The sequence below is a fragment of the Alosa sapidissima genome, chromosome 7 (assembly GCF_018492685.1).
Source record: "Alosa sapidissima isolate fAloSap1 chromosome 7, fAloSap1.pri, whole genome shotgun sequence".
NCBI lineage: Eukaryota > Metazoa > Chordata > Actinopteri > Clupeiformes > Clupeidae > Alosa > Alosa sapidissima.
In genome coordinates, this window is record NC_055963.1 from 24,480,207 (window position 1) to 24,498,523 (window position 18,317).

The window sequence follows — 18,317 nt, forward strand, 5'->3', positions numbered from 1 at the left end:
TGCACATCGGTCTCTTATCTGAAAGCACAGCAGAGCCCGAGGTCACACAACCAGGGATTGTGTGATTGAGAGTGAAAGAAGATGTGGGTGAGGGCCTGGTCCCAGTGGAAATAATAACAGATTAAGGAAAGATAATGTGCGAACAAGAGAACACAGGCGGGTCTGAGTCTGTTGCAGTGTTGTTCTTCCTGATCTGATCGTTGTATTTACGAATCTTGTGAAACAGATGTTCTAGCATGTGTTAACGGAAACTTGTCCACTGAAGCTGTCAAAAGTTATAGCTTTTCAGTGGAACCTCTTGATGCTTGAGTTATGATACAAATTCAAATTCAAACAATGAATACTTTTCGTATTTCCAGCATTTCATCTGGCTTTTGCCAATAATATGCACATATGTCACATGTAAAGCAAGTCCTCGATCAACTGGTAACAGTTGTTGAGAAAAGAAAGCAAATGTCAACATGTATGACGAACAAAGGGAATTAACAACATAACAATATCATGATGTTCACTGTAGGTAGTAGAGCTCCTCGGTTTTGTAAATCCTGAGGATATGGTCCCTCTTTCTCTCTGGTGAGGAGACCTCACACATTGACCTCTCTTACTTAACAGAAATATAAATTTGCCCCATGACTGCTGCTTGCTGCTTGCCAAATGGAAACATCCCAAAGGACAGGAAATTGGCCCAGTATCTTGGACCGAAAACTACGTCTCTATACATAGCATAACATCCCTCATTCAACCCCCACTCCTCCAAACTATTTGCTCCTGGCTGTCTCACTAGCAGGTGCAGTATTATATAAAGGGTATTAGTGACTAGTTTGGATCTCATCTTATCTAACTAGGTATTTTAATCACGTCCAGGAGCTTTAAAGCCATGCACTCTGCGCTCAATCACACAGATGGTTGAAGGCCAGTGGAAAACAAACCTGACGTTAGTTAGCAGATTAAGGGGTCACTCTGTACAATTGGATTGTTTTGTCTGTGCCATTGTAGCGCACAGGTGATAACAAAATAAAGTATATCAACAACAACTTATGTAAACCATTATAGACATAGTAGGAATCATTTGTTACAAATAATTTTTATTAGTAGTATTTATTATATTTACAGGGATACTAGTACTGTTCACATGTGCTCTACCATGTAGAATGTTAAAATATATACTAAATGTATAAAGACTTCGTTACAACCAATGTATAGTTAAACCTTCATAGTTATTACAAATGAAACATGGTTATAACCTGTGTAGAAAGTAGCAGAATGGTATTTGTTGTATTTGACTAGATGTGGATCAGCCATATCTGCAGATCCAATATCTAATATTTTCAATGGTAGCTTTAGAGGCGTGAATAAAATAGACTATGAGCAAATTCTGACTTTCCTAATTAAATAGGTAATCAGAGAAATCAATGGGAAACCTGACCAATCTGGTTATTGCTTTGACGAGACCAGAAGGTTTTGAAAAGATAAGATGGTAAGCAGGAAGAAGCTTCAAAAGCAACTTTATTCAATGCAAACATGATGACAATGAGAGCACAGTAACAAACAGGATTATGCTCTACAGGCTTCAAGCCACAAAATGACAACTTTTTGGCCTCTTTCACATTTTATTATATAGTAATTAAAAAACCAAGGAAAAATACTTACAAATAGTTTTACAACAGTCTATCTACAGAGTAAAAAAAGCTAATATTTAAAACAGAGCCACCAACGCCTGTATCTTCCTGAGATGGCATCTGGGGGTTGACGGATGGATGAGGTTAGGGGGGTCAAGCTTGGGGTCGGGCTAGAACAGGAGCAGGGTGGGTTAGGAGTTCCAGGCCCGGGTGGGATGGGGAGGTGTGGGGAGGGGTAGGGGTGGTGTTTGGGTGGTGGGCTCAGGGGGAGGGGGAAGTTCCTGCTTCCGCCTTCCCAGAGTCGCTGGTTTCGCTGGACTGCCTCTTCAGCACCATCTCCCTGGCTATGCAGGTCACCTGCCCATTGGATACGGTGTAGGTCCCGTCCCTGTACACCATCAAGGAAAGATAGATGATCTATTAGTTTTACATTCTGATTGGCACCCCTTCACCATTCATTTTAGAGAGTCAGGCTTTCTATAGGTTTCCATAGTTTCGCATGTTGACTTACTTCTTTGAGTCGGTGCCGCTGGGCATTCCAGGCTGGCCCTTTGCAAAGAAGAAGGAAGACCACCAGTGACCTGAGTCTTGTCTGGCTACACCTGAAACAATGAATGCAAATAAGTTAACGTATAAAGACTTGTAGGAAACTTCAGTAAAATTAAAATGGTAGTGTGATAATTAGAAATCCATCATTTCAGTATATACTTTCAGTAATATATAGCTTAGCATTAACTTTGTGGCCATTCTTACCTGGTGGGTGAGGAATGACCTCCCCTGAATACTCCGAACTGCCACAGGAACTGTTGCTAGATGTTGATCCTATGCGCCCTGCAAAAATGTATGAAAGAAATGTATGAGAAATGTATAAGAATGTGTACAATTTCACCCTTAATATAGGTAACTCAATTTCATTACAATGTCACTTCTAGACATTATAGGCTGATCAAAATGATGTAAAGTGATGAATAATTGCTGTTGACTCATACTCACTTCGGTAGTAGTCATGGGTGGCGATGAGAGATCCGCTGGATGGAATTGCTGCCATTTTTCTTCAAAATTTACACGTCAACCTTGCAAAGATGGAAATTCTGTAGGCAAAAATAAAGTGACCCACATGAGTGTTGGGAAATGACTGCAAAGAGATACAGGCATGAGGTAACGACTGGACAGATGGAGGTCTTTCAGGCAGAACAGCGGTCAAAGGATATCGGACTTTAACATGAGTTTTGTTTGCGTTCATTTAGTCAAGGTCTTCCCAGCAGGTATCATGCAATGCTTCATTGATACATCATCACTGGAGCAGACAGGCATATAACAATTCTCCCCTATCAAAACTTTTTTTTTCAGCTTTGTAGTTACGAAAAGGACTACAGAACAGTTGTAATTCTTTTGTAAGGACAACTCTATATCAGGTTAGTCTGCTACATTCAAGAGCTGGAGGCCCTTAAGAGGATGGGGTTTTGTAAATGCTTTAAGGGCAGTGGCCTGCTATGGCCTCTCTGCCTTCTCCACATTCCCCTACAGAACCTGAGTTCTGGTGTTATGTGCAGACAGCTGGAGCAGGAGTAGGATTCCATTCCCCCTCCAGACTTCTGCCAGCAGCTTAGGAGCCAGTTACTGCCCAGGGCATGGGTGCGTGCGTGCCTGGTGCATGCATGCACTAGCTCCTATCAATAGGCTTAGGCCTACTGAACAAAACCAACTACTGTGTCCTGTGTGCATACTACACTGCACGAACCACTCCTGCGTGACTAGAATATTTGGGGCTCCAACAGTACCCTTGACATTTTACAAGCCATAAGTATAAAGACAATTACATGATAAATATAGCTGGCTAAAATCCCTCATGGCACAAATTTTTTAGCCTCTTCATAGCCAGTCTACTTCAGAAACAGTGGCTCAATTTTCCCCATCAATATTTGCCCACGGCCTTTTCAATTGAATTGGAAAAATGTTGTGAGTGCTTTTGCCTGCCATTCTCATTGTGGGGAAGGACAAGCAAAGTGCCTGTATCAAGTTCCAGATTGAGGCAGATTTTAATACCGTGCGTGCGGGCAGGCTAATGCCCGTTTGTGCCACATAGCGCACCTCTCAAGGATAAACCGATAGCTCTCACATCTAGATGGAGGCAGCATGCGCATAAATGCAAAACCGACTTAGAGTCGCTAGATTTGATATCGCCCACAGTAGGATAGCCTACTTGAAGGGACGTACTTTCGCACGTGCCACGTGCATCAAAAATCATTCGCACAGCTGGACAGACACACGTGACTCTTGCAAAGCAGAGAGGGTTCCAGTGATGCCAAGGAGGACAGCGACAGCTGACACATGCAGGCATACTGAGGTGGGGTGCATTTGGATGCTTACCTCACAACAACCCTTTTCTGGTAGAGGACGTGTAAATGAAATTTGATAGCCTACTTCTCCGTCTAATGATATTCATACTATGATAAAGAACTGAAAAACAACAAGAAAAAGAAAACAAAGCCTTTCTCAGTTTAACCGACGCAGACGAATCTGCCATGTTGTTAAAAACAAATGAGTCTCAGAATTTAGGAGAACTCCAGGGTATAGGTCTATAGGGCCTTCAATTAGGCTACAACAGTGATATGCCAGTATTAAGCTAGACTAGGCTACTACTAATGATTGCAATGGCATATACTGATAGACATCAATGGGTCCTTCTTTATCTTCAGTCACAGATTTGATTTGACCTTGTCTGTGTCCCAGTGCTACACCAACCTGTACAGGTGAGGTCAGCACGAAGACAACATTTCTGGAAAGACCTCTTAGTGACGGTTATATTTGTGTATGCTATGGCCAAGACCTATATACATTTGGTCCCTATAATAACTTTGGCATTGGCGCACACACCAATATTCTACACAAATTACTCAAATTTCTTCCTTACCTTTTAAATATGGTGTAGCCTACGGTGATGTGGAAGGAACACCAACTGCGATTCAGGATGACGGTCGGAAGACAAGGCGAGTAAACGCTAAGCAACAGGGCCCATTTGATGAGTTTGTCAGGTGAGACGCTCGATAGGTCCTTCTTTAGCTTCAGTGACAGGTTTGATCTGGTACAGTGGGATGAACCTGTTTATAGCTTAGGTTAACATGACGTCAAGCTACGATCCTCCTCCTGGGAGGCGCTAGGACTAGACAGTGTCAGTTTCCATGCACGAAACTGTTGCCAAACATGAGGAACGCAGCCAGCTGTCGCTCTCTGCAGGGAGAAAATTCAAGGACAGAGAGAAGCACGTAAACAACATGATGCTGCCCATGCGTGTTTGACAACATTGTAACAGGTCTCATTGTGTCCGAGGCAACTGCCATTTCCATTAGCCTACCATTCTAACTTGATGGTAACCTTTTTAATTCATCATGGTTGTGATGAATTGGACTCAACACTTTCTCAATAGAACATAACCTGAAAATAACACCAAATACAATGAATATATCATCGTAGATTTGTGAGTGTACATCCCTGGTGGTCTAGTGGTTAGGATTCGGCGCTCTCACCGCCGCGGCCCGGGTTCGATTCCCGGTCAGGGAAGGAATGTTTTGTTCTCGTCCTGTTAACCAGCATAAATGGTTGTGTATTATTACTTGTGTAGCCTACAATCCGTAACACGTCAGAGAATTGTATGGAAATGCACACCACACATTAAAAAGCGGGGAACAGTATCCTAATAGGCAAGTAGCCTACATATGGCTGCGTTAGCCTACCTACAACGTGGAAACATTTAGTGGCACCTTATCGCCACCTATTGCCACCAGGGACGGATTAAACAAATATGGGCCCTTGTGCACAATATCAAAAAAGCCCCCCCCCCCCCCCCTCCCCCTGACCGCGACGCGCGCGGGCGCGTTTGCGCGTGCAGCCAGCGTTTCTCTCTTTGCTGTCGCTGTGCAGGCTGGTGCACAATTGCACACAATGAAAATGTAGTACATTATGTCATATATTATAACTCAGGCCTACACAGAAATGAATTCCAGCAGCTGTTTTTATTACTAGGCTGTAATCTCCCTTTGCTGTCTAAACTCTACAGCAACATTTTTCACTAAACGGACCGGACACAGTTGTCATATCTGACGGACCGGTAGCAGGGACGTTGATAGTATTTTGTGAGAGGTGGTGCTGATCTACGGGGGGTTCGGGGGTGTCTCCCCCTGGAAATTTTCGAAATTCTGGCTGTTAAATATACCCTTTTAACGCAGTTTGGAAGGGGCATACAAACTTTAACAGAGCAAGCAGGGCCCGTTTTCTGTCTGACTCGGGTGACGTCAACATTACCTGCATGATAAGGTTTTCACTTCACTGCGGCTTGACACTACCTTGCATGGAGACATATTTCACGTTAACAGTGGAGATGTTAGTAAAACTATAGCGTTTGGTAAATGGAGATGCAGATCATCTCCCTAATTAATTTCTTTGCGCAACAGCCCACATTATGCGCTCACTCCAGCGAGACGAGTGAAATAAGTGTAGGCCTATCGGTCATCGGCATCGCCATAGGCTATTTGCTACGATATAAGCTACTGTTAGGCCTACAAGTCGCGATTTATTAGGCTATCCAATCGCTATGCTGTTTTCATGAACATTGCAGGAATCCACTTCATTCACCTACCCACGAGTAGGTCAGTTTCACTTCCGCAAACACGCATACACATTGAATGAGCACTCATAGCCTACCACTTCCACCTAATGTTATGCCTCTATATTTTATGAATTAAGAAGTATTTATTGATCAGGAAAACATTTAGTTTATTTTTCTTTCGGTCCGCGGTTCCATAACACCATTCAGTTGTGCCGCAAATTAACAGACAGAAGCACCGGGCATAATCTAGCCTAAATTCATGGCATTTTTTTTTTTAAATCCGAGGGCCCCCATTGGCTGAGGGCCCCTGTGCACGTGCACACTTGGCACAAGCCTTGATCCGTCCCTGATTGCCACTTTGAAAAATCCGTTCTGACTAACAAAATATTAACATGTAAAAAAACACACTATTAGGCATTGTTTAACCCACTCATTATTCTTTTGCTCTAAAATAATACCACAGACATAGGCTACTGTTTTCTATCCTTTATTGAAGTCACCAAAAGCAATAAATATCCATTGTAACTTGAATCAAAGTACTGTCAAAAATGAATATATGTATACTAGTACTATCATAATTAAAATGTGATCCCCATGGCCACTGATCATGACACAACCCACCCGACCTTACATCAGATACTTGCCCTGTTAAACTGAGTGCTTATGCAAAATGTAGTTCCCACAAATGCACCCAAGGCCGCTATTGCAATGTGTATTTTAACTATTCCTTAAATGTTCTGAGAGTTAACGTCACTTCATTTTCTGACAATAGTCTGATACAGCTTCTCCACAATAACACAAAAGACAATCTACAATGAGAAACAAACACCAGGTTGTAACATAAATTCTGGCAAATATAATCTTGCCACCCTCAAAAGAAAAGAAAAGCCCTATTGTGCATTCAGACATTTAAAGTTACTGTGACCAGGTTTTTGCATAGAATAAACCATCCTGCTCTTCTGACATCACAGTGGGAGCATAACAAATTGCTTCATGCACAGATTTTAAATGAGTGTAAAACGAATGGTTAAATGAGCCCTGTATCTGATTTCAAACAATGTAGTATCACTAGTGTTTTAAAAAACATTTGGTTCAAGACCACAATGTGGCTTGCAAACTATAGCCCTTTTTTTACTGCCAATCAATCCAAGTCATTAATGAGACATCTTACATTCAATATAAACAAGTAACAATGTCTACAGAGGCTACAAATGTCAATTGCTGCGACGGGTCTTTTGTAAGTGTGTAAATAGTCTGGTGGTTTTAAAATGCCCTTGAAGACTGATCCTGGATTAGGAGCAGCAATGACAAAGGGTAGAGCATTCAAAACAGTCTGAGGTCTGCAAAGTCTAATAACATTTATCATTAAACATTCAAGCCACAAAGCAGACAGGGTAGATTGTAAAACTACATTTATAAGAAGGGCCAACGTTCCTTTCCAAATATAAACGGAAACACAGACTGATACTAAAGGGGAGTATATGCCAGACCAACTCCAATGTTAATTCACGGTAAAAACAACTAGAATTCAGATTTCTTTCAGAGAAATATTCTTGTGACTGACAAATAGAGTCATCCAGGATGTTCTTGGCTTAGCTTAGACATTAGGTTTGGACAACGTATTTTAACTTCTGCTGCAAAATCTGAGCATAGATTTCATATCATTAAGGCGGTGCAGCATTAAAAGTGAACTGTACAGAAATTAACAAAAATAAATATATCTCTAGAGTTGAGTTTATCGAAGACAGTTCAGTTGTGCTTGTCCCTTTTCCGTATACAAATGTATTAGTACATTCACAACAGCTGGTTTAAGGAGTGCAGTTAAGAGGTTATCGAGGGGTGTTTTCACTGCAGGGCTTGATACCATCAGATATCCTTCACCATGTCACCGGGCACAGGCTAGCTTGTTCTTTATCAGGAGTGAAAGGAGAGAGAGCTGGGTCCTTGTTACTTCTGTGGAAAGACAGAACAAACATTTACAAAAAAGCAAGCCAACAGTCCCAGGGTGACTACCGTACAACATGCTCTTTATGCTGTCGCTGTACTACAGTACATCACCCAAAGCATCACAATCAAAAGCCATACACCACTAGACTAGCTTTTTCCACATTACAATTAGAGGGGTAAAATGAAGAAATGGCCAAACTGGAGCAAGTCAGAGAAGACAGAGATAAGAAAGGCATCTCACCCTCAGGCCTCCTACCCGGTCTTCAAAGGACCTGAAGGAGGGCGAGCTCCTGCGAAGAGCAAAGGGAACACGTATGGCAACAAGTCTCTCTGTCTCGTTAGTAGTTACGGACACAGGCTAACAAACTAGCACAATCTTTCTTCATATCAGACTGAACATCACATCCTCACTTTTCTAAAACAGAATACAATGTACATCTAAATATATTACAAACTCATTAATTGCCCTAATAAACCTAGCAAGTATACTGGAATATGACAACATTGAGTGATTCAATAGCCAAAATGGAGTTTTGAGATATGTGGTACAGGTGGCTGAGATATGTGGTACAGGTGGCTGAGATATGTGGTACAGGTGGCTGTGCGCACTGTGATGACATTCTATGATGATGCTTTACCTCATAGATGGCATACTTAAGGAGTGATGCACGGAGTAACCAAGTCTTCAGTGCGGAGGAGGCAGACAGGGGCAGCGTTAAGGCAAGCAGACGAGGTTAGAGCCACAGACAGTGGAAGACAGAAAGAGCATAAGCCATGCAGCGCATTCAGATCAATCCCCACAGCCAGATACATCTCAATTCCCAAAATGACGAAGAAAGTGTAAAGTTACGTTTTAAACCATTTTAAAGCATGAAAACAACTTCTGAGTGTATACTTTAGAGGAAAAGAAGTTTAGGGGTGTAATAAACTGCTGGAGTCTCTTTATGGGAGGTCCCACAGGCATTGTAGCAGGAGAAACATTATGCAATTCAGACTGATTTGGTCTTCTCTCTTCAATGGGGCCTGTCTCAAAACGTTCAGCACAGTCAAGGTTCTATCTTCATGATACTGTTAATCATTTTAGTGTTAGCTACAGCAAGAGATGCATTGTGAAAACCCCATGGGAGCACACACAACTGTGCTGTTGAAGTATCAAAAAGATACAAACCATCAAAAAGTTAACGAAAGTGGTGGCCTGGTAAGAGAGATTTTTTTTTTAAAATACAGTGGGTCAACTGTATGCACATAACAAAAATACCAATGAGCGAGTAATGATCAGCCGCAAACTGTGTGATGGAACAGTTAAAAGGGAGGGTGGCTACCTCCATTTTCTGTTTATGACCTTAAATCAGTTGCCCAAGGGCATGTTAGCAGAGAAGCAAATGGTGTAACACAACCCAGTAAAAAGTGAGCCAGTATTGTTAGAAAGTATATTTTGGGTTAGACCAAACTAAGGGAGCAAGTTAATCCCTAATGACTGCACTGTGAGACAGGCCCTTGGTGTAGAATGTTCAGTTTTATAAAATATGACCACGGACCACACAATACAGATTCTTTAATACCATGCAACACAAGTACTTGAGATCCAGTCTACAAAGATACAACAGTGTATTCTTACTCTGGATTTGGTCAAACTAAACTAACCCCCTGTGTTGTGTGCTATACCTCCACACTGTCTTACCTAGGCGTGTTATAAAAGGGCAGAGCCCTGCAGAGCCATCAGGCAGCATTAAAGGAGGGAAACATGGCAGTGAGTGAGAAAGAACATTTTTCACGGTCACGGTCAAGGTCAAGGTCAAATGAAGACAGACAAACAGTCACACACACACACAATGCATAATAGAGCTGTATTCAGTATTCCACTTCAATAAGAAGTGGCAAATTTTGTTTCTTTTCTCCCTTCACAGTAACAGTCTCTATCACCAAGTTGACTGTCTGAGGAGATGAAGGCCACAGATCTGGGCTGAACTACCAAGGCGGTCAAGGTCAAGGTGACATAATTGCCACAATTTATCATTTATGCCATGTTATTACATCATGTTTCATCTCCCCCAGAAAAACCTAACCCACAGACAAGATTCAGTGTCTACATGTCAAAGGCAATATGATAATAGCTTTCTTTAGCTTTACTTGCTTACTTATCTTTAATAGTTCTAATAACTGTAATAGCCGTCTTTTTTTGTTACTGATAGCGGTCATCATCATGAAACTGATTTGTATCCAGGTCAACAAACCATTAGCAACATAAAAAATAATAATTTGGAAGGCTATACCCCCACCTCCTGGTTAGTAGAGCTCAATCACAGAGATTTGTTACAAAGTCCAGTGCATACACATTAGTAGTATTAAGAGCATATTGTAGAAGCACTACTGAGCACATCTGATTATAGCCTCTATACAAATGATTGCATTAATATGCAGAGCCCATGACCCAGGGTGGAAAAGCAGTGACGTTTGAAAAGACTGAGTGTTTAGATATGATGAAGTCTCACCTCATGGTCCCAATTCTCTCGCTGATGGCTGCACCCATGCTGGACAAGGCTGCAGAGGTCACCTGGCCTGCCTGGGAGAGAGTCTCCTGGGTCTTCTTATACCTGCAGAGTGGGAAATCACAGTGGCGAGAAACCAAGCAGGGGAAACGGAAGACAAGGGAGATGAGGTTCACAGAGAAAGGGGAAAGAGAAAGCGAGAGGGGGAAATTAAAAAAAAAAAAAAAAAAACACACACTAGATTTGTTTCTGTGAAGACTTCAAAGCATGTGTGACAGTAGTGTCTGCATCACAGTTAGTGGCGTTTCATCCAATTCTGTGCGATGGGGAGTGGTGGTAGAGTATCACAGCTGGAAATGACCACAAGGCCTGTTTCACACTGAATGAGTTGGGTTTGCATGACGGCTTCAGAACGGCTTGATTTTCATTTTAGTGCCCACGTTCACGGGTAAGCTGTTCATGAAAATCAGTAAAGATTAAGAGGTTCCACAGTGCATCCAGTGTGAAACAGGCCTTGGAATAGAGGAACTTTTGCTGGCTCTCCTCTCCTACATTTGTACACATAACACAGGTGTGCACAGAGGCTCTCTGTACACTGGTGTTCAGACACATAATTATCAAAGAACAGAGAGCAGACAGAAAGGGAGAGGTTAATGTGTTACCAAGAGAGGGAAAGTTAGGTTTCCAAGAAATCACATATTTTGTTTTGACATACTCTGCAAGAACAACTTCCGAAACAACGAATCACTCAACAATTCAAATATTATCTTAGCATTACTGACTAAAATCTAATTCTCCCATCAATGACACAAAAGTAAATGTTTCAAAATCCTAAACCTTCAACTGCATTACTAATTACTTTCCTCAATGACTCCTGAATGAATCACCCTCAGTCACACAAACAAAGCACTCATCTTCCCTGCAGTCCAAACACACATGGGCTTAGTGGTTATAAATAAAGTACAGCACACTGAGACCGCACAGCTTCAGTGAAAGTTGTAAACAGGCATGTGCCGGCATGTGTAGACTAGACACACACTCACTATAGACTCCTGCTTAGACTCTTTTAGCATGGACCTCCCTGTTTTTGTGTGTGTGCGTGTGTTCCCCCCATGGATACAGCTATGGTCTCCGTGCTAATATCATTACTTGTGTGCCTGGGCTATGCTAATCACAGTGCCCTGATCCAGGTTAACCCGCCAATCCAATCAGCTGTTCCCTCAGTCCTCTCTGTGCGCTCCCATGTGAGAGGAGGGAGGAGTGATGCCGCTCTCAGGCCACCAAAGCTCCCCATCCCGCCCCGCCATCCCAACTTGCCCTCCACAAGCCCTCTTGCGCTCACTCGAGTTACCACAGTGAATAAACATGCCCAGCCCAGTAGAGAGGGAGCAGGGGAGGCCTTAGGTTTCAGGTGGAGGGAACCGGTGTTCTCCCCTGTGCTGTACTGGAAAGTACATGCTAAAAAGCATGTAGGGGATTAGGCAACTATGGCTCCTCGAGGGCAGAATGCCGACACTTGGTCATGAAGAGACTCGTTGCACAAACACAGAGTTTCTCTATGACATCTGATCACATGACCATGCGGTCAGACAGGGGGTAACCACAATGTCAAATAATATGAGTAGCTGATTTAGCTCAGAAGGTACTACTGACTTGGGTGGATTTCTCCTCCCTTACTTTGCTTACTTACTTCTTTTCCTTTTCAACATTTCCTCATCTAAGGCTTATTATGCCAATTCCACTGTGCTGCCAAGCACACAAAGCTTGATAAACCTTTCTTTCATTTCTAAGATGAAATGTATGGCATCTGAGCATATTTTACAGCACTCTAATAAATAAAATGTATTATCATCATTATTAATCACACAGATTAGGGTTATTAATGAGTTAGAAACAGGAACAATTTTCAAGTCCATTGTTTGAAGTTCTGGCATTCAATATGATAAAGTACAGGTCTCTTTACTAATGCACTTTTTAGCGTGCATTAGTACCAATGTAATCAGTGCACCAAGTATTAATGTCCAAAATCTGAGGCCTTGAGCATAATTAAACTAATATGGTTGATACACAAAGAGAAGGTTAGCCTCAGATCTGAAACTAGTTCCCACCCGCTGTACTGTAGCCCTTGTCTGTTAGCATGTTAACATTCAGCCAAATGATGGCATGGGAATGAAAAGAACTCTAAGCTAATTCTGAAATGAAAACAACAACTAGCAACAGATGAATCAAAACTCACGCGTCAGATTGGCTTATGTCGTCCAGAGTGGCAGAGGCTGTAAGGTAACTACAGAGACACACATATAGCTTTAGATTACAAGAGAAATGTCCTCCCACAAACACAAGCAGGGAATGGGTGTATACACATAAACATTTAACACTGACATGGGATTGTGGGAGGATAGAGAGGAAATCCTTGTTATGCTCTCTTATATATGCTATTCACGGTGCTAAACTGATACTACATACAGCATGACCTGGGAGAGCTGCTGGAACAAAATAATGACTTTCCTTCCCTGGACAATTGCAAACTTGTGCCACTAATAAATAACTGCTGGCGTCAAGACAGGCAAGCAAGCATGGATGGTGAAGCATAAATATTTTTCAGCTAATTAGGGGGGAAAGATAGCAAAGGCCTTTAGATTTAATGTCCTGTGCGATGCACCATTATTCAAAACCTCATTATGCAAAAATCTGTGTTTGCTCATAAGAGGTCTAGAGGGATGTTAAGAATTATAATAAATAATTTCACTGGTAAATCTTTTATAAACAGGGCAGCTGGAGGACAGTTTGTTGAATGGCGTCAGTCAGTCCTAACATCTGTTCAACACCTCAAAACAAGTTTAGCAGACAATCAGCCTGTTGGGTAGGGGGCCTGAGGTCAAGCTAGCAACACAGGTGCCATTCTAAGGACAAGATTGCAACACAGGTGCCATTCTAAGGACAAGATTGGCTCAGATCTGACAGTTGTCACCACACTCTCATCCCACTGCACACTCTCATAATTACTCATTATGCTCAAACATCTTCAACATTGTGTTCTGGCCATGTGATGTGTGTGTATCCATGGAGGAGGATCAGGAGAAACTTGGAAGCCTTGTTCCTGCACATGGTTTATCCTGTGCATCTTAATTCTAGCAGATGCAAGGGTAATAGCCTTCTCACATTACATCACTCTGACATGCATGTGTCCAAGTGGCTCTACTCTGCTAAAGGAATGTCTGATCTAAGCCATCTTTGAAAACTAGGGGGAAATGCTACAGGAAAGAAATTAGCCAGCTAAATCTGTCTTTGATAGAAAAGATTGGTAAATTTCCCTGTCCACATGTTTTGGATACATTAAATAATGAAATACTACATTAGAAATGCACATGAAGGGACTCCATGAACCAGACAACAGAACAAGTGTTCTTCTGACTGTCCATATTCACCAGAGTCTTTTTAAGGGTCTGTCATGCAAGACAATACAGATGGTGGTAAACGAAGTATCTGGACTGGAGTAATCAAACGTCAGTTACAACTGCTGTTGACTGCTGCTCTATGCTACAAATGCTGCTGCTCTACATCAAAGCCCCAAAAAGGTTGAGAACCTAAGACACACCAAAGGTCAAACTGAAACGCCAAAGCACACCAACTTATGGTTACTGATTATACATTGTCACATAGCTTTTTTTCAATTATATGGTATATGGTCACGTCATTATAAGGTATATGCTTAAGTCATGTTGACATGGATACATTTAAAAAATAGCCCTATAGCCCATTTCATGAGCCTGTATAAAAACATATTGAGCTCCTCAAAATGTCATTGCACACCTCACTTTGCCTCGGCACACTAGTTGAGGACCAATGCTCTATATAGCAAACTATGTCTACCATTTAAACTTCAACTTGCCTACAAAATGTATAGTATGGGGTTGTTATGTGCCATTTCTGCTTTTGGCGTATTTCACCATAGGCTCACCCTACAACAGTTTTTTTGTATGAGATTTAGCTGGCAAATCCAAATAAGCATAAGCTGTACAGTAGGCAACAGACAATAGATGTCTTAAAGGAACATGTCAATGTTTTATATAAGTGGATACATCGCCTTCTCTTCTCTGTCCCTTTTAGTTATAGGCTAGCTATAGGTAGACTGGTCTAACCCACTCCCAGTGAATTATGCTAAGATAGACTAATGGTGTCAGACTGGATTATTAAATGCACAGAGAAGAGAATGATATATATCCTCTTATCTGAGTCTGGGGTAGATAAGATGGCAAATAAGATAATTTGGTGATGTGGTCTTTTAACAAAGGGGAGCTAAGCTGTTAAAAGAAAAGAAGTTAAAAGAAACAAAAATGGTGACTCACGCATTTGAGTGGGTAATGCTTTCATTCCACTGTCCAAGTTTCTCTTTGGTTTGCAAATAGCTAGAAATAAAAACCAAATCTATTTATTCTACTAGAGTGGATATGGGAATTATTTTCTTTTGTGCTAATTTGAGAAACCTAAAAGATTGACTTTCCTAAAACCAGCCTCTCAATTGCTTTGTACAACTGTTATCTTACAGTTGGTGTGTACACGTCATGTTTGATGAAAGGTGACTTTACAGAGATACATGCAGCATAGATATTAGCAAGTGTGTACTTAAGCCATGTGACACGATACATATTCATATGTACATATTCTTAGGAGAGGCAAAGAATACTAGACTTTTGTCAAGCTGTATGGACTCGTTATAAGCTCCCATACTATGGAGGGACAGATCTGAGAGGAGAAGCACTCACGCATTGGAGGACTGGACATCCTGCCATCCCTTTGAGATGTTCTGTTTGATCTCGTTGAGCGGACTGATACCCAGTTGTCTTTTGATGTCTCCAGCATGCCTCTCCTTAGCAGCCAAGACCTGCCTTAAAGTCTGAATCTCATCCTCCACCTACAACAGAGCAAGAGTGAGCCCAACATTTACCCAAGGACTAGACTAGAAACGGCATCCTTTTTGTCATGTCAACTGAAATCAGTAGAAAAAGTCAATTTTGTACACTGTATGAAAGGGATCCCTCTTAACATTACATTACATTACATTACATTACATTTGGCTGACGCTTTTTAACCAAAGCGACTAACAACATGGTAAACAGTAAGTTTTTTAGAACAATTCTCACAATTTTAGGACAGTTTAAAAAAAAAACATTAGAGTACAGTAAGAATAAGTGCGTCGGTGAGTGCTGTTTTTAACAGTTACTTGCATTAACGCATGGGCGAGTCTACAATATTGACATTCAGTGCACACATGTAAACACAGGGATGGAAATTACACCATACATCACATCCCATAATATCACCTTACCTTAGTGAGTTCCACTCTCAACTCCTCTGCTTCCTCTTCAGTGAGACCAGGGGGCAGGGTTCCACCGGTGGCACCCTCCATTGATCCGGTCATCCTGGCACTTCCAAAACCTTTAACACAGAAGACCAATTCTTTTTCGCAACATAGCCTACCATTCACAATCAAATCTCAGAGATGAACTGTCTTACAACCCGATAAACGGTGATGACGGCACGCTCAAATCAAAGTTGAGCATTAGGCCACCTTCCATTTTTGAATCGCTTGAATTGTAATACATTGTATTGTGTCTATACGTATGACTGTGCCCCCACCCACATCAGCAACAAGATTGTAAAGTTCGCAGATGACACGACAGAAGTTGGACTCATCTCAGCCGAGGTGGGTGAGCTAGCATACAGGGACGAGGTGGAGCGGCTGGCAGAGTGGTGCCCAGTCAACAACCTGCTCCTCAACACCACAAAAACAAAGGAGCTGGTCATTGACTTTAGAAAGAACAAGTCTGACATTCAACCACTCTTCATCGGCGGGGCCTGTGTGGAGAGGGTTCCGGTGTTCAGGTTTCTGGGCATTGAGCTGGAGGACGACCTGACATGGTGCGCCAACACCAAGGAGCTACTGAAGAAGGCGCAGCAGAGACTGTACTTCCTGAGAACAATCAGAACACCCAGAATACCCCAGAATCTGCTTCTCGCCTTCCATCACTGCTCCTTAGAGAGTGTGCTCACGTATTCACTGTGTGTTTGGTACGGTAGCTGCACATCCTCAGAGAGGAAGGCGCTTCACAGGGTCGTCAGGGCAGCAGAGAAGACCATAGGCTGCCCCCTCCCCACGCTGGAAGAGATCTACGCCTCTAGACGCCATAAGAAGGCAACAGACATTTCAAAGGACCCTTCACACCCAGGACACTGTCACTTTCAGCTCTTGCCTTCAGGCAGGAGATACAGAACAATGAAAACCAGGACAAACCGTTTAAAAAATAGCTTATATCCGAAGGCAAGGCAATCATGGCCCTTAACTCTTCAAATTAAAAATAGTCTGTTCTCGGCCCCTAACCCACTGTGCAAATTCTATGGTGGAGTAATGCTCTTTTTACCAGTGAAATATGTACAGAACCATTCCTGTTCATAACCAGTGCAATATATGTTTATATTCTTTTTATATATGTGCATTTTTTAAACTATTTATTATTGTTGTTATGCAAACCTCATGAGTTGACAGCACTTTCAAATCTCGTTGTACCTTTGCAAAATGTGTCAATGACAATAAAGACTACCTAATCTAATATAAAAGTACAACTTCCCATGCATACTTATAGCTTAAGCCCGTTACCCGTCTCAAAGTCAGTAACATTAATTGTTGTCCAACCAACATTAAAACGAGTTTGACAGCATTTGCGTTAACAGTGAGACTCGCCTCACAAGTCATCGTGTTAGGCAACCATTAGTCATCAAAAACGTCCGCATACATGCAGAGAACAGATGCAAAACCCCCGAAAAAAAAGATGCTAGACTCACGAGTGCTTTTCGAATCCTGAATTCCATACCAAGTTGTCCATTGACAGGTAGCTGTGTCTCATTTCAGGAGCCATTGATTAACGTTGACTACCGACTGTCTTGATTATTGGACGAAACCTCACTGCCTGCGTAATTAATGTGAGCGTCTGCGAAGTCATTTTAATGTTTTACACTGACAACATGAAGACACATGACAATATTTTTCATATCTGCAAAGCTAACGTTAACTTACCTAGCAAGCTAATCGCGACAGCAGTTGCCGCACCAGTTGCGTCAGCTAGCCTACTTTCCAACTTAGCTAAATTAGCAACCACTAGCTAACTGACGCGATGTATAAGTATAAGTATACTCTTTTGATCCCGTGAGGAAAATGTTTAAACAACTATCACGACCATTTAAACCACGACGAAAACCCAAATAGTATGAAATACCAAACGATGAATAACAATATATTGACAAAGATATTAGGTTACGCAAAGATCAGTGTCGGCAGGCCAGCTAGCCAACGTCAAATCAATTAGGCTAGGTAACTTAACCATAACGTTAACCAAAGTTAGCTGCGTTTGAGTACTTTGAAGTCTTACCATTATTAACAGAATCCATACTTAGAGGAATATCACCGAAACACCTGTCCCGAAGAGAAGGGGCTGTTATCGAAAATCACTAATTCAGTAAACCGGAAAGCAAGATCGTGAGTGAATGCACAGACCTCACAGGAATGTTTACCTTTAACCAAAGATCCTTATCAACCGTCTCTGCTTTAACGTTGCCCGTTTCAATTTAGAAATGTGTCATCACTACGCGCCACTTTTC

At 41.9% G+C, this 18,317-nt stretch overlaps 2 protein-coding genes across 22 annotated transcripts; both read right to left on the bottom strand.

Moving 5' to 3' along the window:
- Positions 1–1,488: 1,488 nt before the first annotated feature.
- ppdpfa (pancreatic progenitor cell differentiation and proliferation factor a) lies at positions 1,489–4,710 on the bottom strand. 2 transcript variants are annotated; one of them, XM_042099139.1, is made up of 6 exons: positions 4,534–4,710; positions 3,990–4,079; positions 2,613–2,710; positions 2,373–2,450; positions 2,131–2,221; positions 1,489–2,007 (listed from the first exon to the last, which is right to left on the bottom strand). In XM_042099139.1, the coding sequence occupies exons 3-6, from the start codon at positions 2,665–2,667 to the stop codon at positions 1,881–1,883; spliced, it is 351 nt and encodes a 116-aa protein (XP_041955073.1). In that variant the 5' UTR covers positions 2,668–2,710; positions 3,990–4,079; positions 4,534–4,710; the 3' UTR covers positions 1,489–1,880. The 2 variants fall into 2 exon arrangements, with proteins under 2 accessions (XP_041955073.1, XP_041955072.1); XM_042099138.1 differs by lacking the exon at positions 3,990–4,079.
- Positions 4,711–6,696: 1,986 nt separating this feature from the next.
- On the bottom strand, positions 6,697–18,303 carry tpd52l2a (tpd52 like 2a). Of its 20 annotated transcripts, XM_042097076.1 has the most exons (11): positions 18,231–18,296; positions 18,089–18,132; positions 15,991–16,100; positions 15,428–15,576; positions 15,011–15,070; positions 12,898–12,945; positions 10,665–10,766; positions 9,854–9,880; positions 8,811–8,855; positions 8,414–8,462; positions 8,019–8,178 (listed from the first exon to the last, which is right to left on the bottom strand). In XM_042097076.1, exons 2-11 carry the CDS (start codon positions 18,105–18,107, stop codon positions 8,173–8,175), a joined length of 615 nt encoding a protein of 204 aa, XP_041953010.1. In that variant the 5' UTR covers positions 18,108–18,132; positions 18,231–18,296; the 3' UTR covers positions 8,019–8,172. The 20 variants fall into 20 exon arrangements, with proteins under 20 accessions (XP_041953019.1, XP_041953026.1, XP_041953025.1 ...); XM_042097079.1 differs by lacking the exon at positions 18,089–18,132 and having other exon boundaries at positions 18,231–18,303; XM_042097077.1 differs by lacking the exon at positions 18,231–18,296 and having other exon boundaries at positions 8,429–8,462; positions 18,089–18,224.
- Between the last annotated feature and the right edge of the window lie 14 nt (positions 18,304–18,317).

Bases quoted from the DNA above. Each gene is read 5' to 3' on its own strand.
- ppdpfa (XM_042099138.1), bottom strand. From the start codon at position 2,667: ATGGCAGCAATTCCATCCAGCGGATCTCTCATCGCCACCCATGACTAC. The intron at 2,451-2,612 runs GTGAGTATGAGT...ACATTTTTGCAG, and splicing joins CACCCATGACTACTACCGAA to GGCGCATAGGATCAACATCT. The intron at 2,222-2,372 runs GTAAGAATGGCC...TCATTGTTTCAG, and splicing joins GGTCATTCCTCACCCACCAG to GTGTAGCCAGACAAGACTCA.
- tpd52l2a (XM_042097076.1), bottom strand. The intron at 12,946-15,010 runs GTGAGTCACCAT...GTGTCTCTGTAG, and splicing joins AGCATTACCCACTCAAATGC to TTACCTTACAGCCTCTGCCA. The intron at 8,856-9,853 runs GTAAGACAGTGT...TCCGCACTGAAG, and splicing joins CCCTTTTATAACACGCCTAG to ACTTGGTTACTCCGTGCATC.